At 37.7% G+C, this 27896-nt stretch overlaps 2 protein-coding genes across 2 annotated transcripts in view; both read left to right on the plus strand.

Annotated features, from left to right (window-relative positions):
- LOC123512645 (transient receptor potential cation channel subfamily A member 1 homolog) overlaps positions 1-27896 on the plus strand; it is a 79933-nt gene that overhangs the window by 48488 nt on the left and 3549 nt on the right. The window contains 21 exon segments of the mRNA XM_045269102.1: positions 5522-5751; positions 5888-6084; positions 6534-6689; positions 7188-7319; positions 8215-8334; positions 9532-9659; positions 10101-10257; positions 10535-10731; positions 11081-11265; positions 11268-11332; positions 11606-11748; positions 12535-12678; positions 13766-14080; positions 14876-14950; positions 16793-16880; positions 19446-19559; positions 23492-23593; positions 24426-24611; positions 25245-25364; positions 25796-25942; positions 26638-26796. Of these exon segments, the coding sequence (XP_045125037.1) occupies positions 5522-5751; positions 5888-6084; positions 6534-6689; positions 7188-7319; positions 8215-8334; positions 9532-9659; positions 10101-10257; positions 10535-10731; positions 11081-11265; positions 11268-11332; positions 11606-11748; positions 12535-12678; positions 13766-14080; positions 14876-14950; positions 16793-16880; positions 19446-19559; positions 23492-23593; positions 24426-24611; positions 25245-25364; positions 25796-25942; positions 26638-26796 (3160 nt within the window).
- LOC123512646 lies at positions 219-4010 on the plus strand. Its single transcript, XM_045269103.1, has 3 exons — positions 219-678; positions 2494-2621; positions 3033-4010. Exons 1-3 carry the CDS (start codon positions 231-233, stop codon positions 3993-3995), a joined length of 1539 nt encoding a protein of 512 aa, XP_045125038.1. The 5' UTR covers positions 219-230; the 3' UTR covers positions 3996-4010.

Below are 27896 nucleotides of genomic sequence, written 5' to 3' on the forward strand. Positions count from 1 at the left end.
ATAGGCACTACTGATATAAGTGGTCGTTCGGTTGTGCGAGGATGATATGGCACGGTCTAATCCAAATATTCTCGCTATCGTCTTTGAAAACTTCAATAGTAGGCGGCCGAAGTCATACGCAGCCGAAACCAGTGGCCGAGTCGTTGTTGGCAGCGAAATAAATCCAACCATAACAACAACAACACGCGGGGCGGCGGGAGTCTCAGTCCACTAACCACGACTCCAGCAGCATGCCGAGCTATACGTGTGCTGTTGCTGGTTGTTCCTCTTCTTCGAGGAAACAAAATGTGGATGTCATAGGATGGAGTGTCTTCCCTAGCAGGAAGAAACATCCCACGAGAAGGAAATTATGGGAAACTAGATGCAAAAGAGGAGCTGAGTGGCGAGCAACACAGTATCATGCAATTTGCTCTAAGCACTTTGTGGATTGGCACCAAGAACTCTCATGCCAGTATGCCGACCCAGAGCTATTTGCCTACAATGACTGGGGCCAGCAGCTACACAAATACCAGTTTGAGCCAGGCAACAGTGTTCGTGCAGAGGCGGCCATGCCTTCTTCAGAGGACTCCGATGGATGTGTTGGGGACAACCCTGCCCCAGTCATTCCTGCCATTGCAGATATGCAGGAAGTCCAGAACTACAACCTTGTTGATGGTGGAACGTCCTCAGTAGCAGCAGGTAATTTATTTAGCCCATTGTGTTGTAATAACCTAATTAATTTAATATTGTGAAACTTGCTAGCTGAGATATTGACTAAGTGGCAAAATTTTGTGGTCAGTTTGCAGTTTCACCCAACCATGGAATATGTGATTTTGCTTATGTTTTTCTGGGGAGAAATGTAGTGAAATGACTGATGGTAAATGTAATTTCCATGGCAAATTAATATTTTTTGAGGTATGATAAACTGTTTTTGAACTCCAACTCATACCTACCTCTCCTTCCCAACGATCTTGGGGAATCTAGAAATCAGGGTTTTTGGGTGGGCGAGCATTAAATTGAGTAATGTGCATTGCAATAAATTTTGGAAATCAAAATAACAAAAAAAAAAAAAAAAAAAAAAACTTGGAAAATAATTTGATGGTGGAGGCAGTTGATTACGGCATGCTTTGTTTACATAGAGCAGCATTGCCAACGTTATGCTTCTGGGTTCTGGCTGTATCCATTACACCACAGCCCCCAAAGGATACTAAGCAAACCTAACCTAAACATGCTATTGGTCAGAGGGGTTCTGAGGAAGATGTATTAGTGGTGTGTGTAGCCTCAACTAGGTTAGGTTAAAGTTAGGGTTAAGTTACTTTGGTTTTCAGATTTTCATGACCAGGTCATGTCAGCTGAGTGAACAAGCTGGGAAGGGGGAGCCGGAAAAGGAGGCGAGCTTGAGGGATGACATCATTAGGACAGTGCACCAAACCCAATGCAATTGGGTTTAGTTAGGTATCATGTTAAGATTAGCAAACCCAACATCTCCATGTCAAAAATAATGAACCCAATGATCGTCATGTGAAGAATAGTAAACCCATACATCTTGATGTAAAAAGAAAAAAAGTGAAAATAATATACTAAGATTTAGTGATCAATTATTGATGAAAATTTTATGGTAATAAAAATAATATCGTTAGGTTAGGTTTGCCTAATCTAACCTAACCTGTGACTAGTGAATAAAAGCTTTGAGAACATTGGTTTCATAACATCTATAAATGTACAGTAGATCTGGCCACCTTTAGAGTTACTGGATATCTGAATGCAGAAATTAAGACCAGTATATGAAGACGGCTTTTAAACTATTGAGGGTTCCTAATGGTATTTTATCAGTGATTGAAATGTTTGTTAGTAAAGTACCAAAGTGTTCCTGTCAAGAACAGCAAACCCAGTTATTCTCATGTAAAGAACAGAAAACTCGTATATCTTCATATAAAGAATAGCAAACCCTGCCATGAATAGGTTTGCTAATCTTGATATAATCTTTAGTTACTAACCATTCTGTGAGTCCGGGGGCAAAGCACCACACAGCTAGAATATTTTAAAACTGGATTTGTTTAGTATCCCTTGGGGTACAGCTGGAAGTGCAGCGTTGGCAACGCTGCTTCATGCAAACAAAACAATGCTTGCTGCTGTGGCTAGTAAAGTATTCTCAGAGTTTTTTTCATGTGATTATGCTGATTAATGACCTCTTTTTCTTTTACAATGCACAGCACTCAATTTAATGCTCCCCACCCAAAACCTAATTTCTCACAGGTCCTCCAAGATTGTTGGGAAGGAGAGGTAGGCATAAGTTGGAGTTAAAAAAGCAATTGTAGCTCGAAAAATATTTATTTGTAACGGAAATGACATATACCATCAATCATTTCATTACATTTCTCACAAGAAAAACATAAGCCACATCACTGATTTTATGGTTGGGTGAAACTGCAAATTGCCCACAATTTCTCCTTTTCATGAACTATGTTGGAGTTTAGATGATTTCAATAAAGTCTCACATTTTCTGCGTTCCAGTTGAAGGTACAACGATGTCTGCTATGTGCCAGCCAGATGAGGATCACTCCCACTATGCAGCAAGTGATGGTGATGGTGGTAGTGGTGCTATGGTGAAACCTGTTGGTGGTGCACTTCAAAATGATAAGGTGAGTGATAATGTGGTATTTTTGAGTGATTTAGTGGCAGTAATTATATTTTTAAGGTGCTGAGCAAATGGGGCTTTTTTGTTATTTTATTTATTTTATTTTCCAAAAGACCCACTTACCTGATGAAAAAGGTTTATCTGGGGTGCACTGCTAGTCTGCTACTGCTTAGAGCTTGTTGTAGTGACTCTTGAGACTAATGGGAGACAGGCATACACTTTCAGTGGAGGTTTGCAGCCCATACCCACCCACCTTCATGTGGTGTGCCTTGTTAGCACAGCCTAAGGTTGCAGTGTGAATCAGGCATTGTTAGTTTATGCTGGTGTGACCACTAAATACTACATATAACTGTGACTAAGTAACTGTATAGATGTTAATGTGATAGTTGTGTTCATTTTTCTTTCATTCTTTCAGGGATTGCCTGTAGAAAAAAGAGTGTGTGATATGCAAACTGCAACCAGAGAGATGATACTTGCCACAGATGCAACAGTTTGCACACATACAGGACTAAAAGACAAAACAGTCCTAATAAAAATTTTTGATATGATTTGTAAATATGTAAAAGTAATTGATTATTGGAAAGATCCAAATACTAACAGAACTGAAGCCAAGAGAGACAGTGTGTCAGGTCAGACTAAAATAATTGATTGGTTTGATGAATATCTAATGACTCTTGTATTCATGAGAGAAGGTTTTTCAATGAGCATCTTAAGTACTTTATTTCATGTATCAACTAGTGCAGTAAATTCAATTGTTATAACATGGATCAATGTCTTGTATGAATTCATGAGAGAAGGGCTCATATGGCCCTCAGCCAAACAAATTAGAAATAGCTTGCCAAGCAGCTTCCCAGCAAAACATGCAGACATAAGAGTCATCCTTGACTCCACAGAATTTGACCTTGTGAGACCACAAAACTGTTCAGCTGAACCAAGTACATCATCTCAGTATGAGGGGCAGAACACAGTCAAAGCCATAATAGGAGTAAGCCCCACTGGAGTCATAACATTAATTTCAAACCCATATAGTAACAACACATCTGACAAACATATTGTTGAAACAGAATTTATTGATAAAATTGAACCAGGTAATGCAGTACTGGTGGATGAAGGATTTGACATTGGAGACCTCCTCTTGCAGCGTGGTGCTAGGTTACATATCACACCTTTTGTAAGCAGAATAGTAGATGGTCAAGAAAAGACTCTTGATGTGAGTGATATTGCTATTCTTATAAGTAGAGAACTTGCATCAAATGCTGTAGCGAGGATGAAAACATACAAAATTCTGAGAAACCTCACTCCTACATTGTGTACTTTCTTGCATCAAATACTTGTTGTAATTTCTGTGTTCTGTAATTCAGATCCTTGTCTTGAATAAATAATTATTACTGCACACCTGTCTCCATAAATCCCTTAACATGTTTCCATGGGAGAAAAATTAACTTCCTTCAGTTTCATGGGTCATTTACTCAGTTCTGTTAGTTTAGCTAAGTTTATTTTGTTAAAGTAGTTTTCACAATATTGCTATTTTATAATGGTGGCAGCATTGTGACATAGAGCTGAACTGCTTAGTTTTCACTCTTTTCAGTGCTTTCCAAATGAGATTCTTTCTTTAGTCAAGTTTAGTGGACATTAATGCCTTTAAAACAGAAGTTGATAATTTTCTGTTGACTTGTTTTAGTGCCAGTCATTGTTTATATTTATTTCTTTTATATTAGTTTTTTTTTTATCCACGTTTCTTTATTGAAGGGGGTTGATATCGGTGTGTGATATCCTCTCCTCATGGATTCTTGTAATAATGCTAATCATCATCTCAGCTGCTCAGCCAACTCTATTACCTCCAAGATTGTCCTGATAAAGGTTGAAATTAAAGCTGCTATGTAAGTCTGCATTTATATCACCAAGATATGTAAATAAAACTAACTCATACAAAGTTATTTATTTTATTGTATCTTTTAAACTGTTAAGCAAATGTAAAGTGTTAATGTTTGCAACATGAAAATATAACGTGTACACACACACACACACACACACACACACACACACACATTTGTGGCGAGGCAAATGGGCAAGCCTCTTAATGTGTAGCCCCTGTTCACCTAGCAGTAAATAGGTACGGGATGTAACTCGAGGGGTTGTGGTCTCGCTTTCCCGGTGTTACTCTGTTGTGTGTGATGTGGTTTCAGTCCTACCCGAAGATCGGTCTATGAGCTCTGAGCTCACTCCGTAATGGGGAAGACTGGCTGGGTGACCAGCAGGCGACCGAGGAGGAGGTGAATTGCACACACACACATACACACCACGTAGTGTAGTGGTTAGCACGCTCGACTCACAATCGAGAGGGCCGGGTTCGAGTCCCGGTAAGCGGCGAGGCAAATGGGCAAGCCTCTTAATGTGTGGGGTGTGTTCACCTAGCAGTAAATAGGTGCGGGATGTAACTCGGGTTTGTGGCCTCACTTTCCCGGTGTGTGGAGTGTGTTGTGGTCTCAGTCCTACCCGAAGATCGGTCTATGAGCTCTGAGCTCGCTCCGTAATGGGAAAGACTGGCTGGGTGACCAGCAGGCGACTATGGTGAATTACACATGCACACACTCACAGGAAATGCTATGAAAATAAGGCTGGCTAGATTTTGCTAAGCTAATTATGTTAACCTAACCTAACCTAACCTAATCCAACATAAGTAATTACCTGATTTTTTTTTTTAGCTACATTAGCATTGGATTAAGGATACACATGAGAGGCAGCTCTAGCCAATGATTGCTGCCATGAAAAAAAAAAAGATGGCATCACTTTTGTTATAGATATAGGTAGGAAAGCTGCTTCATCAAATAGGAACAGAGAACACACCAGCAACAAGGCCGAGGAGGGACTGTAGATAATAACATTTGCTAATGATCCCGGCAGGTACCGCAAGCAGATTAAGCCAAACAAGAAGCTGACTCCTACCTCACCCCCAGCTGAAGAGGAGGAGGAGGAGGAGGAGGAAGAGGAGAAGCAGGAAGAGGAGCAGGAGGAGGTGGAGGAGCAGGAGCAGGAGCAGGAGGAGGAGGAGGAGGAGGCAGCAGAGGAAGGCAATGAGGAGGAAGACAAGGAGGTTGTGGAAGCGAATGGCTTGTTGGAATATGAGGAGAATGGTAACTACTTTGTATATGTACATTTTTGAAGAGACTAAGATAATATATATGTATGTATGTGCTGTGTTATTTTGAGAGCTTTCATTTTCATGCATAATATTTAGGGCGAGTTAGACACCTATCATCTCACTCACAGAAAAGAATACATTACAAGGCTTTCACTCAAGTCTGGAGGCTTTGTCGAAGGACTCAGTGATCAGGATACTGGTGGAGTGTGGGGCGAAGGTCAATGCCTTGGATGTGTATGGCCAGACACCCCTCCACTACGCAGCAATGAGAGGCAACGACCCGGCAGCCAGGGACCTCATCGCTTGCCCCGAAGTGATGCTTGAGGTGAGTTAATGGTGACAGTTTGGTCCCTATTCAGAAACGCATTGCTCTCTCACCACGACTATTTTCCAAGGCCACAGAAATGACTAGCATGGTGTTCAAGAGTGTTTCTCCAGTTAATAATGTAAAAATCTTGTCGCTCTGCCTCTAGAACTGTAAAAGCACCTTAAAAAAAACTTGTGTAAACATAAATAAAGCATTTTTAAATTGTGTAGGTGAAGTGTAGAAGTGTTTGAGAATATGAGCCTCTGTGTTTTTGTGTGAGGATTGTGTCAGGTCGTGTGTGTGTGTGTGTGGATAAGGTTAGGTGAGGTGTGAATGCTATCTAAGTTCAAGTTTGATAGTTTCTTCTTTAGTCTGCGTTGTGTGTATGTGTTAGCAAGGTTTGAATTTGCTGTGGCTTATGGAAATTGATATCTCTCTCTCTCTCTCTCTCTCTCTCTCTCTCTCAGGCCAAAGACAAACAATTGATGACACCACTGTTTGTCGCCGCCACATTTGGTAACTTCACAATCTGCAAGGCTCTCATTGATGCCGGGGCGAGTTTCTTCTGCAAGGATGAGTCGGAGCAGATGGCCCTTCACCGCGCTTCAATGGAAGGTCACCTGGTTAGTAGTAGTAGTAGTAGTAGTAGTAGCAGTAGCAGTAGTAGTAGTCATCCTTAACCATTTAAAAAAGTAAGAGTAACATGACTAAAGATGATAAGTTCTAGAGTGTAATGGTTAATAAAAGGGATGAGAGATTGAAAACACTGGTCAGCTCTTACATTAGGGAGGTGGACAGAATATAGTAGTAAGAAAAGGAGACAATAGGGAGAAAATAGGCATAAAGTAAAGAAACATAGTGGTCGGAAGAGAGGACATAGAAAACTTTGTAAATCTGATGAACTTGATATCTTTCCCATGTCAGTAGAGAAAGTAAACAGAAAGTACATAGAAGATTGAGAGGAGAGGAAACAAAAAGGCTTATCAATCTAAACTCAACATCATTCCCTTTGGTAGGAGATACAGTAGACAAAAACCAGACATATTTACAGTCAGAGGAAATAGAATACCTGTCAAAAAAACTCATAAATCTGATTAGTTTGATATTGTTCTCCCTGGCAGGATATAGTTGAGTTACTCCTGAGCTCAGCGACGAAGCTTGGAGGTGCTGGCATGGTGGAGAAGCTTGTGGGGGACCAGGACGATGAGGGACAGACCTGCCTGCACCACGCTGTCAACAACGGACACTACGAGGTCAGGCCAAGGGAACACCACCACTTAAGGCACCAAATACCACTTCACTTTAGTTTATGTACCTTTTTTTAGTCTATCTTTATTTTATTCAATTTTTTTCAGGTTAACTTTATTTCACTTATATACTTCTTTTAGGCTGCAACTTTATTTTATGTATTTTTTAGGCTGTAACTACAGTTTACTTTATATTTTTTTAGGCTGTATCTTCATTTTGTTTACCTTCTTCTTTAGGCTGTAACTGTATTTTACTTACTTTTTTTTTAAGGCTATGAGATGTCAACACCATTAAAACACCCACTGAAATTACTTACAATACCACTCATGACACCAGCACCATTTGCCTACATTCTACTTACCTTTTTTTATGCTGAGATGTCTTTACCACTCAGGACACCCTACTATCTATCTCCTCACTTGCGCCTTCTTCCTAAGGTGCCCCAGAGCTCTAGAATTTGCCAGAATAAATGGATGAAAGATTGAGAATACTTGTTAACTCTTGCATTAGGAGGTGGAGAGGACAGTTTACCAGGAAAAGAGATGAAAGATTGAGTTTACTTGTTAACTTTTGCACTGGAGAGGTGAAGAGGAAAGAGTTTAGCAGAGAAAGGAATGAAAAAATGAGAACACTGCTTAAATCTTGCACTAGACAGATGGAGAGGACATAATTTACCAAAAAAAAGGAGGAAAGTTTGAGAATTACCAGTCAAATCTTACAGAGTTTACCAGAAAAAATGGATAAAAGATTGAGAATACTAATTAACTCTTCCATTTGGGCTAGAAAAATGAATGGAAGATTAAGAATACTTGTTAACTCTTGCATTGGTGAGCTGGGCAGTTGGAGCATCACCTTAACACCACCACCTTGACAACATATCTTCTGTGTCTCCTCCTTCAGGTAGCCAAGCGCCTCATACAGGCCGGGGCGGATGTCAACACAGTGCGGGACTCCCTCACCACACCCCTGCACGCCGCCGCTGCCATTGGACACACTGAACTTATTGAACTTCTGCTGCAGGTGAGGACTGGTGCAGGAACCTTATGGATTTGTATTTTTCTGCATCTATTTTATCAGTCTTTATTTGTTTATGCACTTATTTCGTTCTTTTATTTTCCTTTTTTTGGTTTTGATAATTTGAGGATTTTTTTTATCTACAGTATTTTTCTGTATTTATTTTATCAGTCTTTATTTATTTATGCATTTATTTCGTTCTTTTATTTTTCCTTTTTTTTGGTTTTGATAATTTGATGATTATTTTTCTACAGTATTCTATTATTTTATTATATTATTTTTTATTTATTTACTTCTGCATTGATTTTATTGGCTTTTGATGATTTGACAAATGTGATTTCCCGTTTTCATTGATTGATTTGTTTATTATTTTGTTCGTTGTCTACTGCTGATTTTTTTTTTTTTTTTTTTTTCCAAATTTATTTTATTAGCTTCTGATCATTTGAAAAGTGTGATTTCCTGTTTTTCATTGATAGATTTTTTATTATTTTGATCCTTGTCTCTATTGGAGGATTTCAAAGTATTTCTTCATATTTATTTTATTCATTAGCTTCTGATAATTTGAAAAGTGTAATTTTTCTTTATTTCTTTATTTGTTCTTTTGTCTGGGTGTGTGCACTTTTGTGTTTGTGTGGTCTGTTTACTTGCTTCCCATAAGTCTTTTCCCTGAATGTCTCTCTTCTTGTGCTTTGCTTATCTATTTATTTATATGTTTGTTCTTTACTGTAAATCAATTTTTAGAGTGTCTTCTGTTGTGCTTTTTTCACTTATATACTTCTTCTTTACCTTAAGTCAATTTCTGAATTTCTGATGTTTTTTTTACTTGTTCTTTGTTTTAAATCAATTTCAGAATAGATGTTTTATTGTGCATTCATTTCTTCTCTCTATTGCTTTTGACTTTATTGTTGAGTGTATGTACATTCCTGCATACTATTTGTTAAAGTCTGTATGATTCTTTTACTCTGTTCTCTACATGATTCCTTTCTAAGACAGCACCATTCTCAGACAGTGATGGATGAATGGAATGGACTCAATAAAAAGGTAGTTAGTGCTGAGCCATTGGGGAGCCAAGATAATTGGTCATTTATGGATAGGGATTATAGGTGAAAATAGGGAAGTACATTTCATGCAAGGACTATCACATGTAGACTTTATGGCTTCCTGCACCAACCCATTTTATGTTCTTATGATCTCTCCCACCAGAACCACGCTCGGCTGGACTGCATCGACAGCTACCAGCAGACGCCCCTCCACAAGGCTGCTATCTATAACCAGCCGGCTGCCATCACCACCCTCCTGGCAGCTGGCGCCAAGATAGAGAGGCGAGACAAGTGGGTGATGCATAGCTACACTGACTTAGCTTAGCAATAATCTTTTGAATAGAGATAGATTTAGTGTTAGTTGCCCCAAATCAAAGCAAGTCTACAAAACGAAATTTAGGTTTAAACTTGTGAATAGGTGGATGTAATGTTAGTTCCCCTGAGTCACCACAAGTATACAAACAAAATTTAGCCATAAACTTGTGAATAAGATAGTTTTAGAACTGTAATAGTCAGTAATCCACATAATTACTAGATGAACTAATGCTACTGCTTCATTCATTTGACTATATAGGAAAGTTGATATTCTGTAAAGTCTCTGCTTGGATCAATGCTACTACTTCTACTATTACAAACACAAAATATGAACAAACATAACTTACCTATAAAGCCACAAATAAAGGTAGAATCTCACTAATACTGCTTTGGTTAATGCTGTCACCTTCACTCCAGGGACTCCTTCACCCCACTGCTGCTGGCGGCGAGTGGTGGGCATGCAGATGCTCTTCAGACACTCTTAGACAACGATGCCGACATAGAGGCTGTGGACAAGGATGACAAGACTGCTGTGTTCTGGTGTGCTGAGCAGGGCAACTGTGAGGCACTGGAGGTGAGGCTTAATGCTATGTTTTCCTTTGTGTGTGTGTGTGTGTGTGTTCCTGCTTTATTGTTCTTACCTAATCAAGGGCAAAATGTCCTGTCTTTGAACTGGATTTGTTATGTTTATCCTTAAAGCTGTGAATGTTTATGCATGCACACACAAGTTGGTCTGGTAATTTAGTACATTGCTTTCATTGTTGCCAAAACACATCCTTGGCATTGAAAGTGTTAATCCTCAAGTGATACATTTTTATCACTAAGAGTCTTCACGTATATACTTCCCTCAGGTCCTCTTGAATGACCCTCGGTGTGCAGACCTGGTGGACGAGAGTGACCGCTATGACAACTCTCCCCTGCACGAGGCAGCACGGCGCGGGTACTACAAGATCATTGACAAGCTGCTGGCGGCCGGCTCCCGCGTTGACAACAAGAATGAGGATGAGGAAACAGCCCTTCATGTGGCAGCTGAAGCAGGACAGGTCAAGTGTGTAGCTTACTTGTAGAACCCAATCTGTTTAGGCTAGAGTTAATGGCATTGCTTCTATTACAAGTGATATTATTGCCTTTTTGGTGATGTTAAATCACTAAATTTATTTGTAAAAAGGTAAAGATTTCAGGTGCAACGTCAAAGCAGAACACAGCAAATACAATGAGACCAACAGTCACAAGAGCATTTCAGATTCCACTGACCACACTTTTGCTGCAGGGTTGAATTAAAGACTACCACTACTTGGCCAAGGATGAAAATGAACCTAAAATAAACAAACACAATGACACTGTAACAGTCAAACCAGAGCATTTCAGAGCCTGCTAATGCCTCCTCTCTGCTCCAGGGTGGTGCGTGAGTTGGTGAAGCACTACCACTACCTGGCCAAAGATGAGAATGAGAACTCTGACACCCCGCTGCACCTGGCCTGCCTCCAGGGACACACGGACGTGGTGCGGGCGCTGCTGGAGGCCGGGGCGGATGTAGATGCCAGGAACTCCTCCCTGTGGACACCCTTGGACTGTGCCTCAGCCAGGGACATGTCTTCTGCGTCCATGAGCTGCTGGATTTTGACTCACCTCTTGACCCCATTGACAAGGTGACTGGCTGGTGGAATTGACTTGAAAATTATTCTCTTCCTTATTAACAAATTTTTTTATGTAAGAGGAGAAATCTGGCCAAGGGCAACAAAACTGATTAAACAAAAAAAGGTCCACTTGGATGCCAGTCCCCGAGTAGGTGGGATTGGGTTTTAAATATTCTCCTCTGTTTGACAAGATAACCATTCTATTCTCCTCTGGAGCTGTGAAGTGCTGGCAAGGACACAGCACTAACACATGTATCTTGACACGTTTTCTATGCTTCCCTTCAGACCAAGACAACTCCACTACAGCTGGCCGCCAAGGAGGGCCACGTGGCTGTCACTCGGCTGTTGCTGGAGCGCGGTGCTTCCCTCCAGGCCTGCGACACATCAGGGAGGAACGCACTAGAGTTGGCTATTGCTGCGGGGAAAAAGTAAGATGCTGCCACTTCTTGTCTTGTCCTTGTACATTCCTCTTGATTGTTTGTTTTGGTTACTGAAAAGTTTCACCATTCTTTATTTATTGTATGTCCTCTGTTTTTTTTAACAGATATTGTATTGGATAGTGATGTTTATATGTTTTAGAGTATGAATTTATAGCACAGGTGAGTGACAGATTTCAGGGACTTATTTAGACTGCCCCACACCTATTTTATTCAACATATGTCTTTAGTGTTTTTTTTACTGGTATGATAATTGTTTTTATATCCTGGATTATGACTTTAAATTGGCATGGCACAGATAACAAACTGCAGGTATTTACTGAGACTGGTTCAGATTAAACCTACACCAAAAAATCAGTTTACAATGTGGCTTAGGCTTAGTGACAGGACTTCATTATAACTTGATGATGACTTATATTTCTGATTCCAGTTTTATGACTCTTATCTCTGGATGGCCATGAGGGAAGAGAGAACTGAGTTTCATCTGCCATTATTCATTCTCATCTCTTAATTAACTCTTTCCCATCAATATACAATTCTTTACACTAAAACTAATGTATGAAATCTGTACAACCATCTACAAGAAAAAGAAAAGAGATTACAATGATATCTTTTGCAATATTCAGCCTTTACAATGCTTAGATATGTCTATAGAACAAGAAGGGATATAGAAACACCCCACAGTGGCTAGTAAAGAAAGCATGCCATTCTTGAAACAGGAAACCCCACATCACATAACATTGTCCTCCTTCACCTTACACATCAATCACACTGCAGAGATGTGTGTATGACCATCGTGAAGTCCTCTGACTGGGAGACGGCTCTGAGGAACGTGAGAACAGATTACAAGGGCTGCCGTGTGACTCCCTTCAGGATGCTCATCAAGAAGTTCCCTGATGTGGCGGAGGCTGTGCTGAATAGGTATGGTTGTGGTGCTGGCATTGTCTTGCTTGGAATTGGATAAAATAGACAGACCTTTATTACATACACCTTAGACATGGCATAGATATGGGAGTGGTATTAGTGGTGGTGCTGATGTCGCCTTGCCAGTGTTGGATTGAGTAGACAGATAGATAGACATTTATTACTTGTACCTTAGATCTGGTATGGATATGGGTGTAGTATTGGTGTTGGTGCTGGTTTTGCCTTGCTTAGTGTTGGATAAGATAGATAGATAGACTCTTTTATTACATGCACTTATGCTTTGGTATAGGTTAGGTTAGGCTGTGGTACTGGTATTGGTGTTTGTGTCGCCTTGCAGATTGTCAGATAGGATAGATAGATAGACAGAACTTTATTACTTGCACCTAAGCCCTCCTATCAAAGTTAAACAATAGACAGATAGATAGATAGCTCTTTATCCTCTGTCTTACTTCACCTACCAGAGTTAAAACAGGATAGATAGATACATAGATCTTTGAAACTTCTGCCTTACTTACTCCTTCCTATTAAAGTCAAAGGGAATAAATAAATAGATGGATATACAGACTGACCTTTAAAACTCTTATCCTACCTAGCACACACATACACAGAATAGGCAGATAGATCTAAATGTATAACTTTTAAATTATCCCCACACACACAAATAGATAAAGAGATAGAGAAAACAAGCGTGATATACAATCTCTACTTTACCTCACTTATAAAAACAGGTGTAGTAAATAGGCAAAACATATAGATAGATAGGTAAATAGATAAATAGAACTGATAAACAATCTTTACTCTACCCCACACACAAAACAAGTGCAGAAAATAGACAGAACAGATAGATAGACAAGTAAATAGATAAACAAACTTAATGTAGAACTTCTCCCTTACCCCACACATACAAAAACAACTGCACAAAATAGACAGTGCAAATAGATGGACAGGTAGATAGATAAACAAACCTTATATACAACCTCTTTCCTACCTCACACACACAAAAACAGCTGCACAAAATAGACAAACAGAAAGATAGATGAACAAACTTGATATACAATCTTTCCCTTTTCCCACACACACACAGGTGCACCAAATCAAACGGAATGGACTCGGATGATGAACGTTATGCAATGCTCTTCAAATTCGATCTGGTGGACGACAACTACATCATGTCCAACAATGGCTCCGACACAGACTCCATCTCCTCCATCAGCAGCATGGAGACGCCCTATGATGAGGATGGCAGGGTGCTGGAGGACGCCAAGCTGTACACCTCAGATTTCCGGGACCTCAAGAAGAACCACCCTCTAATGTTGATGGTGAAGTATAAACGCCTGAATCTTCTCAACCATCCTGTGTCCATTTCACTGGTGAAGCACAAGTGGATGAGCTATGGAAGGTGAGGTGGATGGAGGTGGATGATTCATGGGTGGTTTGGAGGTGATAGGTATAGTGCTGGAGATCACTTATAGTTGTTAAGTGGGAGTATTTATACATGGTAAGTCTTTAGTAGGTCGTATCTCAAAAAGTTATCTTCGCTACGTCTTCAAACTGTACATGTCTCCTCCCCAAGTTAACTAGTTTTAATTCTGTTGTTTTCTTGAAAAAAAAAAAAAAAACCTTACAATGCAAAGAACCTTGGTTGAGAAATTGCAATATGTGTGATGAAAAGGCAGTATGTGTTAAGAAAGGAAAAAGATACTTTTTCTCATGTATTTTGAAAACTTTACTAATGAATTTTACAGTAAGTGAAGGAAAATGTATGACCACAGAGTTGTTTAGAGTATCACAGAAAATCATGTTTAAAGGAAAAAATTTGTAATGAAAAGCATAAATTTAGTTCCAGTTTTTCTTATCAGAAAATTCTGAGCTTTCTCATTCCTTGCTCCCCAAATATAAGAAAAACTGCAAGCAAATATGACAAAGGATTATGGGAATTATTATATGTATGGCCATGTACCTTGTGTAAAAGTTATAAGCAGAATGGATAGAAATTATTTGGGAGGAGGGGGACGGTGTTTGACATCATAAATTATACTACCATTTTATTACATTAGTGAAAGGAGGGATGATGAATAAATGTGGAAATGATATAAAATATGAATATTAGGTGTACATATTAGATAGATGACAAAATTAGTAAAGGATAAATTTGTATGGAAATAATGTCAATACCATCTCATTTGTTCCCCAGATTTGTGTATTACTCAACGCTGGTCTTCTACAGTATCTTCCTCACCTTCCTCACCGGATATGTTCTCACCGCCAAGTAAGGCTTGTAACACAGACAGGTGGATGGATGTTGATCACAAGATGTACTTAAGATAGACAGATAGATATTGACCATGAAAATGCATTAAAGGTAGACAGATAAATGATTGTGGTGCTGGTGTTACCTTGCCCAGTGTTGGGTATAATAGATTGACAGACCTTTATTACTTGCACCTTAAACTGGTACTGTACACCTTCAAAGTGACCACAAAAATGCATTTAAGATAGATAGATAGATAAATATAGAGAAGAAAAAGTGCATTAAAGACAGTGAGATTAATAGATATTGACCACAAAATGCACTGAAGATAGACAAATAGATAGATATGTAGTTAGACCACAAAAAAAATATATTAAAGATACAGATAGATATTTACGGACCACAAAAATATATTAAGAATAAGTATTTACACTGTATACTGAATATGAAAATTGCATCAAAGAAAGCTAAATTGATAGATGAATATTGACCACAAAAAAATATTTTAAAGATATATAGAGATATTTCTAGACCACAAGAATGCATTGAAATTAGATAGATATTTATTGACCACAAAAATGAAACACAAACACTCAGTAATCAGCTTGTGTCAAGTCAGTACAAAAGCTTTTTAAAAGGCTTGAGAAATTTTTAATATAGATGATAGGGGAAATTGATAGAAGGTAAAAAAGACCTACTAATTGCAAATCTCCCTTAGAAAAGCAAGAAAGAACCTAATTATCCCTTCCATAAAAGAAACAATAGTAAAAAAAGGACTTGTTTCACATTGAGAGTCACGTTGAAGCAAACAAATGAAGACAATAATTATACCTCCATAAAATAAATGATGAAAAACAAGACCCAGAATCACCTGGCAGCAAAAAAAAGACAATAATTATCACTTTCATACAAGAAACAGCAAAAGAAAAAATAAAAGAAAATTTATATCTCATTGCAAATCATCTGGAAGCAAAAAAAAAAAAAAAAGAATAATTATCCCTTCCATAAAAGATACATTATTAAAAAAAGATTTTCACATCCAGAATCATAAAAGCAAAACAAGAGCCTTTTATCTTTCCACAAAAGGAAAACTAGCAAAAAAGACCCAGAATCATGTTGAAGTGGGGAAAAAAAAAAAAAAAGATGAAAAAGAACTGTCCTGTCCATGAAAGAAACCATAGCACAAAATAAGACCCGTTTCACATTGAGAGTCGCCTTGAAGCTAAAGAAGACCCTGATTATCCCTACACAAAAGAAACAATAACAAAAACAACATCCAGAGTCACCTTGAAGCAAAAATAATAAAGAAATAAAATTAAATGAATAAATAAATAGATAAAAATTTCCCCTTCCTTTATATAAAAGAAACATTAAGAAAAAAGAATCAAAATCAGGTTGAAGTAAAAAATAGACAATAATATTCCTGCCCTTGAAAGAAATTAAGAGAAAAAAAATCATTTCACATTAATCCCTTCTGTACTGGGACATATTTTTACCTTGAGATTTGTGTACGATTAGACTATTTTATTGACATTAAAAAGGGTCTATGGAGGTCACAAGATTAATGGCCACAGATTTCATTATTTTGATCCCCAACATAAGTTTCTAAATAGTAAGCAGAATGAATATGGAAACACGTCATGGTACTGAAGGGGTTAAGAATCACCTTGAAGTAAAAAATAAACCTGATTATCCCTCCATCAAGGGAATATTAGTAGAAATGGCCTAAAATCACGTTGAAGTAAAAAAGACAATAATTATCCTGTCAATAAAAGAAACTGTAGCAAAAGTAAGACCCATTTCACATTGAGAGTCGCCTTGAAGCTTCAGTCTCATAGTGGCACCTCACCATCTCTTCAGGGACTGGGCGTGGGTGGAGGTCCAGCTCCGTGACGTGTCCAACGGTCAAATCCTTGGCCAGGAGGCCATGGCGTCTGGCTCCTGTGAGGTTGGTGATGTTTGAAGATTTTAGTCATGTAAATGTTGTGTCTGTTGTGTGTTTGCCTGTGGAGTGAAGGACAAAGTTAATCGTATCTATTTTCTGCTTTTGTGATTTATATATATATATATATATATATATATATATATATATATATATATATATATATATATATATATATATATATATATATATATATATATATATATATACTAAGACCTCATTATCTTTCCTTGTGTATTCATATATTTTTATCTTATCTTATAGACATACAGACAAAGACTTTGTCTGTTTTCTGTATTTGTATAATTTCTATATATTCTTCCATAGATAGATAAATACACAAATACATGGATACATAGTTTATTGACTTCAGATAACATTCAGATACATGTTAAAAATGCCTTAATTAATTACCTAACAATGATAATTATATAGTATAGGTTACATAAATAATATAATTGTACATATACCAAAACATCATTATTGGCATTTTTATCTCTATCTCACATTCATGCATACATACATACATATGCCAAGATTGTCTCATTGTCTTTCCCCTACAAGATCAGTGGCCAAGACAAGGCACACAACTTTCACACTCATACCACCTGCTAGGCGACTGGCATCTAAATGGGCCTTTTTGTTTCATTATTTTTGTTGCCCTCACCCAGATTTCCCCTCTTACATAGAAGAAAGATAAATACATCTGTTAGCCCCATGACCTCTGATGGAGAAGGGAAACTTTATACTGTACCTGACTCAGAGGTAGAGAAAGTACTCCTGTCCTCACCTATCCCAGTAAAACCATGTACAGTGGTACTTTGACATACAAATTTGATTAATTCCGTGACAATCATAATATATCAAAAAAATTGTATATTGAATCAATTTTTCCCATAGAAATTAATGGAAATAGAATTAATTCATTCTTGTGATATGAATTTACCCCCCAAAAAATTAACATGCTTTAAATACCAACCAAATACAGATTTAATGTAAGATAAATACAATGTTTATTGTATGCATGGTATAAATGAACTATCTTGCCCAAAATAACAACTTAACCCGCAAAACTTGGGACACATCGATAGACGTTCATCATGCAAGACTTGGGACATATCGATAGACATTTAGGCTTTTCACGGCTTTTTTTTAGCTGTTTTCTTTCCGTTTTCTTTGCTTGTGAGCTGGCAACACTCATCTAGAGTAAACATATGCTCTATGTCACTGTGTCACCAACTCCCACAATGGATGGTGGGAGCGACAGTGAGTTCACTGTGTCTGATTCCACCACTTCTCCAGCGTGCCTTACTTCTATACCTCGGGTCTCTCTCCATGTTACGGGGAGACAGCTTTTGAATGAAAGTGGTATCAGAACAGGAGAGAGAGAGGATACAAGGGGCCCGTTTTCTGCCGCTCTAGCCAAGGCCACTGAACCTAATCGGACGGAAGGCCACATAAACCGATGATACTACTTCATTCAACCTGTGATATTTTGGTAACCATGACTTCTAGAGACTTCTGGTTTTTTTGCATTGCAAAGAGGAAGTGTTGCTTGTGGGCAGAACACCATTTGTACTCACTCGTTTATTGAATTTCTAAGTGTAATTAGTATGTGAATACAGGCTATTTTGTGTGTTTCTCGCCAAACTTTTACTTTTAGGACTAGTGATCACGGGGTCTTGAGTTTACAAAACTTAGGAAAAAATACACACTGCTGAGGAGCACAGACACACATGCACAAAGGATGAACAACGATACACAACGCAGGCTGAATGTTCGGGTGGATGCGGGTAGCTGAGCGATCGCTGCGTCACCTACCGATGACTATTCGTATCTTGAAAATATCTTTGTATTTCAATGCGTAAATTATATGAAATTCTTCGTCATATATAAAAAAAGTCATATGTTTGGGCAATTGTATCTCAAGGTATTACTGTACTACCATTTCCATAAGCTTGAAAAGAGAAACAATTTCTTCACTATGTAAGGCTTAAGGATAGAATAAGTACTGCCCTCACTTCCCAGTAAAACCATGTACCATTATCAAAAATAAAGGAAACATCACATAAGCTACAAATTAATATGTAGAGTGGGTGGTAGGGGAACACAAGCTGATGCAGAGGAATGTGCTGTATACCAAACAAAATATGAGGCAACTCTCTTCCTTCACACAAAACTACATGTATCCAACTATATATACATTCTTCAAGCAAAATGTGAAATTGAAAAAAAAAAGACTGCTATACCATCTCCTATACTATCCTAGGAGTCCCCTTAACAATTTTCTATTGAGCTTGTATGGGGACTGGCACCTCAATGGGCCTTTTTTTTTTTTTTTTTTTTTTTTTTTTCCAATTTTTGTTGCCTGGCCAGTTTTCTATCTTACATAAAAAAAAAAATATACCAAAGGATATAGTACATTTCTCTTTATCATCTAATGTTTTCCCTACCACCCACTTTACACATTTGTCAAGACTCTAGATATACACTAGAAATTAATGCTAGTACCAGTTCAGTGATTCCTTGAGACATCCCATCACCACATCACCACATCGTTCTCTCCCACAGGACATCAAGGACAAGGTTGATCTGACGAGCCACGGCTTTGTAGTGGCTGGAAAGTGGGTAATTGTTGTCATGGCTGCTATCAATATCCTGCGGGAGATATTTCAGATCTACCAGGTATGTTCTGCTGGTATGGTGTTTGGATGATGCTTGGTTATTCTCCTACTATCTGCCAAGTGATGTGTGGTGTGGTGTGGTTAGGTTTGGGTTTGAATTTTTCCCAGAGATTTTTTATTTTTTTATTTGGATGTAATGAAAATAAATGGTGTGGTGTGATGTGGTGTGGTTGATTCAGGCATGGTGTGGTGTGGTGTGGAGTGGAGTGGAGTGATTCAGGCATGGAATGGTGTGGTATGGTGTGGTGTGGTGTGGTGTGGTTTTGAGTGATTCAGACATGGTGTGGTGTGGTGTGGTGTGCAAAAGATTGATATTTTTTATAGGGTTTGTTTTATTTTCTTTTTTTCCTTTTCTATCCTAATATTCTAGTTGTGATAAACAGGGAAAAATATTTGGATAGGTACTTTAAGTATGTTTCCTGAAATCATTTGTTATAGTATTGTATTTTGGTATGATATGCAACTTTATACTTAATACTGAGAGATTATTTTATCCATTACAGTATATGATCGATAAATTCTGTTTCCTTATAGATCATCAATTTTTATTATCCTCTATATTAATTTCATCCCCCAAGAAGTTTTATTAATCATGACTATTACATTCCCCTTATAAACATGGCATCAATTTAACTTTTAAAATTCTTGTAACTACCCTTGGCTAACCTTACAAACTTAGTACCTTTACCTCAGAAATTACTCATAACTATTATATTCCCTTGCAACTATAGCAACAACAATAACTATAATTCAGTACCCAATAACTTACCTATAGCAATAACAGTAACTATAAGTCAATATCCCCATTAACTTACATTCTCACACCATCCACCGTTAACTAACCATACAAACTCAATCCCCCTTTGCTGAATACCCTTAATAACAAACTTTACTCTTCCAGGGAGGTGTTAGGAGAGTTATGGTAAAGTACATTCAATTTCCTCACTGTCATCACACTCACACCCTCACTTGCATTTTGTTCCAGCCAGTGTTGTATCTGTAGCCTCAGTTAGATATAAGGGTGGGAGTACAGAGAGGAGAATAGAAGGGGAAGTGTCTGTGAGGAGTACTGATGCTGTTTGTACATTATAAAAGGTTAGTGTAGTGCAAGGAGGGACAAAAAAAATGCTAAGCTCTAAAATTAGGTATTAAAATAAGAATGGAAGGAAAAAAATTGAAAGACTGAAGGAAGAATAGAATAAGTGTCTGTAAGGAGTTGTTGATCCTGTCTGTACATTATTAAGTTGTAGTGCAGTGCAGGGAGGGACAGAAAAGATACCAAGCTTGGATTTTATATTAGAATGAGAATGGAAGGGAGAAATTGAAAGGCTAAAGGGAGAATAGAATAAGTGTCTATGGGAGTTATTGATGCTGTCTGTACATTATGAAGGGTCAGTGTGGTGCAGGGGACAAAAAAGACACCAAGCTAGAATTTGGTATTAGAATGAGAAATGAAGGAAAAATTAAAAAGCTGAAGGAATAAAGAAAGAACAGGCATTTGTTGGAACTATTGATGCTTCTATACATTATGAAGGGGTAGTGTGGTGCAGGGAGGGACAAAAGAAGACACTAACATAAAATTAAGTATTACAATGAGAATGGAAGAGAGAAATTGAAAGACTGAAAGAAGAAAGAAAGAAATAAAGGACATATATATTAGTTATTGATATTGTCTGTATGTTATGAAGGGGACAGAGAAGATACTAAACCAGAATTGAATATTAGAATGAGGATGGAAAGAAAAAAAATTGAAAGACTGAATGTTTTGAAGATTAACAGGAAAATAGTAATAAGAAAAATGAAAGACTGGATGTTTTAATGATTAGTAAGGAATAGGTGCAAAAAAAATTAATGACAGGGTTTTCAAGATTAGCAAGGAAATCAGAATAAGAAAAGCATTTTTTTTTTTTTTTTTTTTTTTTTTTTTCGTTAAGGCCCATAGCGCCTGTAGGCACACTTGAAGGGTGTATGGGAAGCGCTATTCAGCTTCCGCCCATTAGTGGCATAGGCAATTTTATTTATAGTGGTACCCATATTAAGGCCCATATCACCCCCCCAAGCTCATCTTGGGTGTAACCACCTAGAACCTGGGTATCATGGTGACATGCAAGTAACTTTAAACCACTCGACAAATGGCAAAGTGTTTAAGGCTCTACGTGGTAGGATCCGAACCTACGCGTGGACGTCTGCCCGATCCCACGCTCACCACCTTATCCACTATGTCACCGCCTCCCTAAGGACTAAATGTTTTAAAGAGTAGCAAGAAACTCAGAATAAGAAAAATTAGACAATGTTTTAAAGATTTACAAGGAAACATGTAAGAAAAATGAATGACCAAATATTTTAAAGATTGGTGTGAAATTAGAAAGAAGTTATAGAAACTGGATTAGTGAACATTAGTGGGCGAAAAATGAAGGAAACTGCTAGACGGGAAACAGCACAAATTGTTATATAAATCACAGCACATCACGTCATTACTCACAAAAATAACTCATGAATCACTGTTTGTATTATAATTAGTAGTATGTGATAGCCATTCATACTTCATAATAATAAACTGCATCTTGACTTCATTCATGCACACTCTGGTGTCTTCACAGCTGTACGCAACGTTGTCAATAGCTTCCATGAATTACACAGGGTATCTTAAAGGTTTCAATCATCTATAGTGCTTTCTGTATTGTATTTTGTCTCCTTATAGCTATACACATCATCAGTAACTTTAATGGGATGATTTAAAACTATTCAAATCATCTATACTGCTTTTTGTGAGTGGTTGAGTTAGGTTGGGTGAGGTGCAGGCATTGGCAAGGTATACATTGAAACACACACAACATTGGAGTATCTATGTATAATCTGTATTCACTGGGTGTTGTATTATCACACTGCACAGATTTTGAATGTTGCTGACTAACACCATCTAAGTATTATGTATATTTGTAAGATTTGCACTAAGGTGTTGTATTATTCACTTGTATGTATGTAGTGAATACAGTATTTATATTTGCAATTACAAAGTTTTTTTTTTTTTTTTTTCTTATCTTTTTTTTTTTCTTTTTTATGATTATATGGTTGGTAAGTATAGTTTTGATATATAATTTATCTAAGTATTTCATGGTTCAGTTGATATTCCTCCATCAAAATTTTGCATATAAGTTTGGGAAGAAAAGTTAATAATTGCTATAATGAAAATGTCATTAAGTGCTTTTCTCGTAAGTAATTGCTCTTTCCTCAGCATTGTTTGTTTTGGCATCACATTTAGAAGAACCAAGAGGAAACAGATTTAGACACTCAGAAAAATTTTATAATTTACTCATGAAAGGTTTTCATATATGAGTATACATACACAAACACACATGAAAGCAATACCTGTCTTACACACACACACACACACACTGCGTAGTGTAGTGGTTAGCATGCTCGACTCACAATCAAGAGGGCCGGGTTCGAGTTGCGGTAAGCGGAGAGGCAAATGGGCAAGCCTCTTAATGTGTGGCCCCTGTTCACCTAGCAGTAAATAGATACAGGATGTAACAAGAGGGATTGTGGCCTCGCTTTCCCGGTGTGTGTTGATGTGGTCTCAGTCATACCCGAAGATCGGTCTATGAGCTCTGACCTCGCTCCATAATGGGGAAGACTGGCTGGGTGACCAGCAGGCGACCGAGGTGAATTACACTTACACATGGTGGAAAAGTGGAATGCATTGAGTGATGAAGTTGTTACAGCACATAATGTGCATAACTTTAAAGAAAAATTGAGCAAATAGAGACATGGAGATAGGACACTATGATCCTTGCTCGAACCCTGTACAATACACACTTACCGGAAAAAAAACACTTAATGAACACATTCAAGCACAGATACCAAACTGAATAATTTACCTAGCTGCTGTGAACACTCTTGGCAGCTACTCAGGACATTTTTTCCCCCTAGGCACGGCTTAATTACATTGGCTTGGAGAACCTGATGGAGTGGTGCTGCTACATCACTGCCTTCCTGCTTGTGTGGGATTTCACCAACTGTCCTGTGAGAGAGGTGGGTTCTCTCTCTCTCTCTCTCTCTCTCTCTCTCTCTCTCTCTCTCTCTCTCTCTCTCTCTCTCTCTCTCTCTCTCTCTCTCTCTCTCTCTCTCTCTCTCTCTCTCTCTCTCTCTCTCTCTCTCTCTCTCTCTCTCATCATTTTCCTCTGTCTTTTTATGTCTCACAGGATGATGTTATGAAACACTGTGCCTTGCCTTCACTGTTTTTTAAAAGGCTCTAGTTGAAGTGACATGGGGTTCTGAAGTGGGTTTTTGTGGTTTTAATGACAGATTAGCAATATATGAATATCTGTCTTAAAATTATATTCAGAAACACTTCTTTGCCACACCTTCACTACTTTTAAAAAGCTTTAGTGAAAGTGATGCAGATTTTTAAGTATTTTTTTAGGAGATTTTTAATTGTTGTAGTGACAGTTTGTAATGTATGAGTGGTGGGTGTCTGTGTCAGGAATGCACCTTTACTATCAAAAAGAATGTATTTGCAGTGATTAAGGTTTTTAATGGTGTTTTTAGGATTCTAGTGACATATCACCTCTTTTCTTTATCATCTAGTTGTAGTGACACAGGTTTTATAATAATTTTTTACAGCTCTAGTGACAGATTAACTCTGATTTATCCTCTAGTTGAAGTGATACAGTTTTTAAGGATAGATTTAGGTTTCTAAGGAGAGATTACCTTTTTATTTATTTCCTGGTTGAAGTGACTGGTTTTCAATTATGTTTTAAGGAATCTAGTGGCAGCTTACCTCTTTGATTTGTTCTTCAGTTGAAGTGATACAAGTTTTTAAGAGTATTTTTAGTGACTTTACCTCTTTGTTCTCTCTCTGCAGAAGTGGCAGTGGCAGGTTGGGACAGCCTCCATCTTCCTGGCATGGATGAACCTGCTGCTCTTCATCCGCAAGCTTCCATTCCTGGGTATCTACGTGGTCATGTTCACCGACGTGTTCGCCACCTTCCTGCGCTTCTTCACAGTCTTCGTGCTCTTCCTCATCGCGTTTGGTCTCTGCTTCTTCATGGTGTGTGTCTGTGTGTCTGTCTAGTTTTATGTTTTATTTATTTATTCATTCATTTATTTAATATTTTTTTTATTTATTTTTTGTGGATTGTAAGTAAACAGATGTATTTCACTTGAAAGTCTTTTTTTTTTATTTTATGTTTTTATTTTTTGCTTTTTGTAATGTATGATTTGTGGTCAGCTAGCTATTTACTTATCTGTGTGTGTGTGTGTGTGTGTGTGTGTGTGTGTGTGTGTGTGTGTGTGTGTGTGTGTGTAAAAGATTAGTTGTAAGTGTATAATTTTCTACTTAATCTTATTTTTAGAGGTTCTTTATTGTTTTATTGGTCAGTGGTTCTTCATGATTGTGTGCGTGTGTGTATTTACGTAGTTGTATTTGCCTAGTTATAGTTTTACAGGGCCTGGGCTTTACGTTTGTGTGGCCCCGTCTCCATATCTACACTTATCCAATTTTCTTTAAAACTATGCACACTCGTTGCTGACACCACTTCTTCACTCAAACTGTTCCAAGTCTCAACACATCTTTGCAGAAAACTATATTTTGTGTGTGTGTGTGTTTGTAGAAGACAATCCACAAGCCTCCATTATCTGCCTCATCTGTCCTGATGTCTGATGTTTACTGTTTTGCCGACAGGTGTTGAGGGACCAGCCTCCCTTCGGCTCCCTGCCAAGGTCTCTGCTCAAGACAAGTGTGATGACCATCGGAGAGTTTGAATACGACTCGATATTTAACGACATGGACCAAACCCTTCCAGTACGTCAGAATTTTCAGTGTCTTGTGGCTTACTGGAATGCTGTTTTTATTATTCTTTTTGTGTTTTGTTTGTTCTTTTGGTTTACATCTTAATCATTTCAGTGACATCATACACAATTATTTAACAACTCAGTATTTAATGACTTTTCCCAAACCTTTCCAGTATGTGTGAGTTTTTCAGTGTCTTTTGGTTTACTGGAATGCTGTTTCTATTATTCTTTTTAATTGTTTTTTGTGTAGTATTCATTTTGTTTACATCTTAATAATTTCAGGGACATCATGCAAAATTACTTAATACATGTGATTTTTCAGTATCTTATGGCTTTCAACAATGTTATTTTTCCGTATAATGCGTATTTAGAGTTTATAGTCCTTTAGTTTAGTATTCAAATATTTAACAACATGATGCAAACTCTTCCCTGGCTGTCCAGTACCCCGAGGTGACATACATTGTGTTTGTGACGTTCCTGGCCCTCATGTCAATCCTCATCATGAACCTGCTAGTGGGTCTGGCTGTGGATGACATCAAGGCTGTGCAGGACCAGGCCATCCTTAAGAGACTGGCCATGCAAACTCAGGTACAGGGAGGTGGTCATGTTGTAACAGTAGTAGTAGTAGTAGTAGTAGTAGTAGTAGTAGTAGTAGTAGTAAAAGTAGTGGTAGTAGTAGTTTTTGTTACACTAGTAGTTGCAGTTGAAGTAGTAGTTCTAGTAGTAGTAATAGTTGTTGTTCTTTTTGTTGTTGCAGTAATAGCAGTAGTAGTAGTAATAGTTATAATAGTAGTTTATTATTATTATTAGTTGTTAATGTTGTAATAGTAGTAGATAAGCTATTAAGCCATCCAGTATTTCATCCAACATTTTATTTCCATGTTTCTTATTTTCTATCAGGTTTTTATTTTTATATAACTTATCTCATTTCCTGTTCCATTTTCCAGTCTTTTGAATCTTTTCCTTTCCACTTTCTCTTTCATGTGGAGATAAAAATTTCCATGAAAACATCAAATTTTATCATATCTTTTAGTATTTCTTATTGTCTATCAGATAGCTGATTTTACACACCTTATCTCCTCACTTTCTGCTCCATTTTTTGCATTTTTTTTTTCTTTTCTGCAGCTTCTCCTTTGTGTGGATGTATTCATTTCCATAAAGAACACATTAAATTTCAGTATATCTTTCAGTATGTGTTATTTTCTATCATATTTTTATTTTTATCAATTATTTCCACTTTGTTTCATTTTGGCTATGTTTTCATCTCTTTTCCTCTCCCACAGCTGGTTCTTGATGTTGAAGTCTTCATTCCCGATGCCCTGCGGAGAATGTACACTACGTCCAAGAAGGAAGTGCATCCCAACGCTCGCCACGGCCTCTTATCTAAGAAATTTGGGGACTTCCAAGTGCTGAAGAGCTTTGAGGTGGTGTCCGATGGGGAGGTGAGTGGCTTATGGTCTCCTGTTGTGGGGTGTGACTCCTTAGTGTTGATATTCTTGATCTAATATACAATTTTTAAGGTTGATATAGATCAGAGGGTGAGTAATAGTAGCTTCATGTCTTATATTGTGTGGTGTGATTCTTTAGTGTTGATATTCCTGGTTTAACATCATTTTCTAGTTTCATAAAGGTTAGAGGGTGAGTGAATCTGTTGCTGTTTGTTATAAGGTAGTGTGTGTTTGTATCTGTATGTTGGTTGATTCGGGTGGTGTTATTGTATTGTCTAATGGTTTTAAAAGTGTGCAGTGTGACGTGTTGATGTTGGGGTGAGCGAGTCTGTTGCTGTTTGTCATAGGAGTCACTGTGGTGTATGTGTATATCATGTCAGGCAGTGTTAATGTGTTCTGTCTTAGTATAACAGCTCATTTTTTCTGTGTAACTTGTCATTTGTTAAGTTTCATACAGGTTGGATACCCTTAAACAGAGAGAAAGCTGTGTACTGTAATGTATGATTCTCTTCATGTGGTTTTAGCAAGTGTTGTGTTGAGTCTAAATGAGGAGGAAGGAATATGAGACTTTACCTGTAACTAATGTGTCAATTTTCAAGCTTCATATGGACGAGATTGATTCCACAGACTTATAAAAAAAGCTGACCATGTATATATATCTGACCTGAATTCTATACCTCACCCTACCAGAACTTTCATATTTCCCAGATTTCTTCAGCCCGAGGTTTATTAACATTATTATCCTTATCTTTTCATTATTCAATTTCACTTACTTTCCACTTAATATCCTTTTATCCCACCAAGTATATATATACTAACCTAATGACTACACCTGACAAATTACCAAACTTTTTCAACAAAAATTATTACTCTGATTCTTCACTCATTCTATTACACTTCTCTTTCATTCAATACCCTTTGAAAAGCACACCTTTCATCACTGCATTTTTCACCTGTCACCTCTATATTTATGACAACCTCATTCAAGAGGAAGGTTTCAAAACATTTGTCCCTGTCCTTTGGGTCTGTAAGGAGACTTGTGACTGAGTTGGCCCTTTTTCTTTATATTATTCTTGCCCTTGGCCTGTCCTCCT

This window comes from Portunus trituberculatus, chromosome 34 (genome assembly GCF_017591435.1).
Source record: "Portunus trituberculatus isolate SZX2019 chromosome 34, ASM1759143v1, whole genome shotgun sequence".
In the NCBI taxonomy this organism is placed as follows: domain Eukaryota; kingdom Metazoa; phylum Arthropoda; class Malacostraca; order Decapoda; family Portunidae; genus Portunus; species Portunus trituberculatus.

What these genes read in the sequence shown, in the direction of transcription:
- LOC123512646 (XM_045269103.1), top strand. Translation starts at nt 231, where the DNA reads ATGCCGAGCTATACGTGTGCTGTTGCTGGTTGTTCCTCTTCTTCGAGG. An exon ending in AACGTCCTCAGTAGCAGCAG is followed by an intron (nt 679 to 2,493) that starts GTAATTTATTTA and finishes TCTGCGTTCCAG; the next exon opens with TTGAAGGTACAACGATGTCT. An exon ending in GTGCACTTCAAAATGATAAG is followed by an intron (nt 2,622 to 3,032) that starts GTGAGTGATAAT and finishes TCATTCTTTCAG; the next exon opens with GGATTGCCTGTAGAAAAAAG.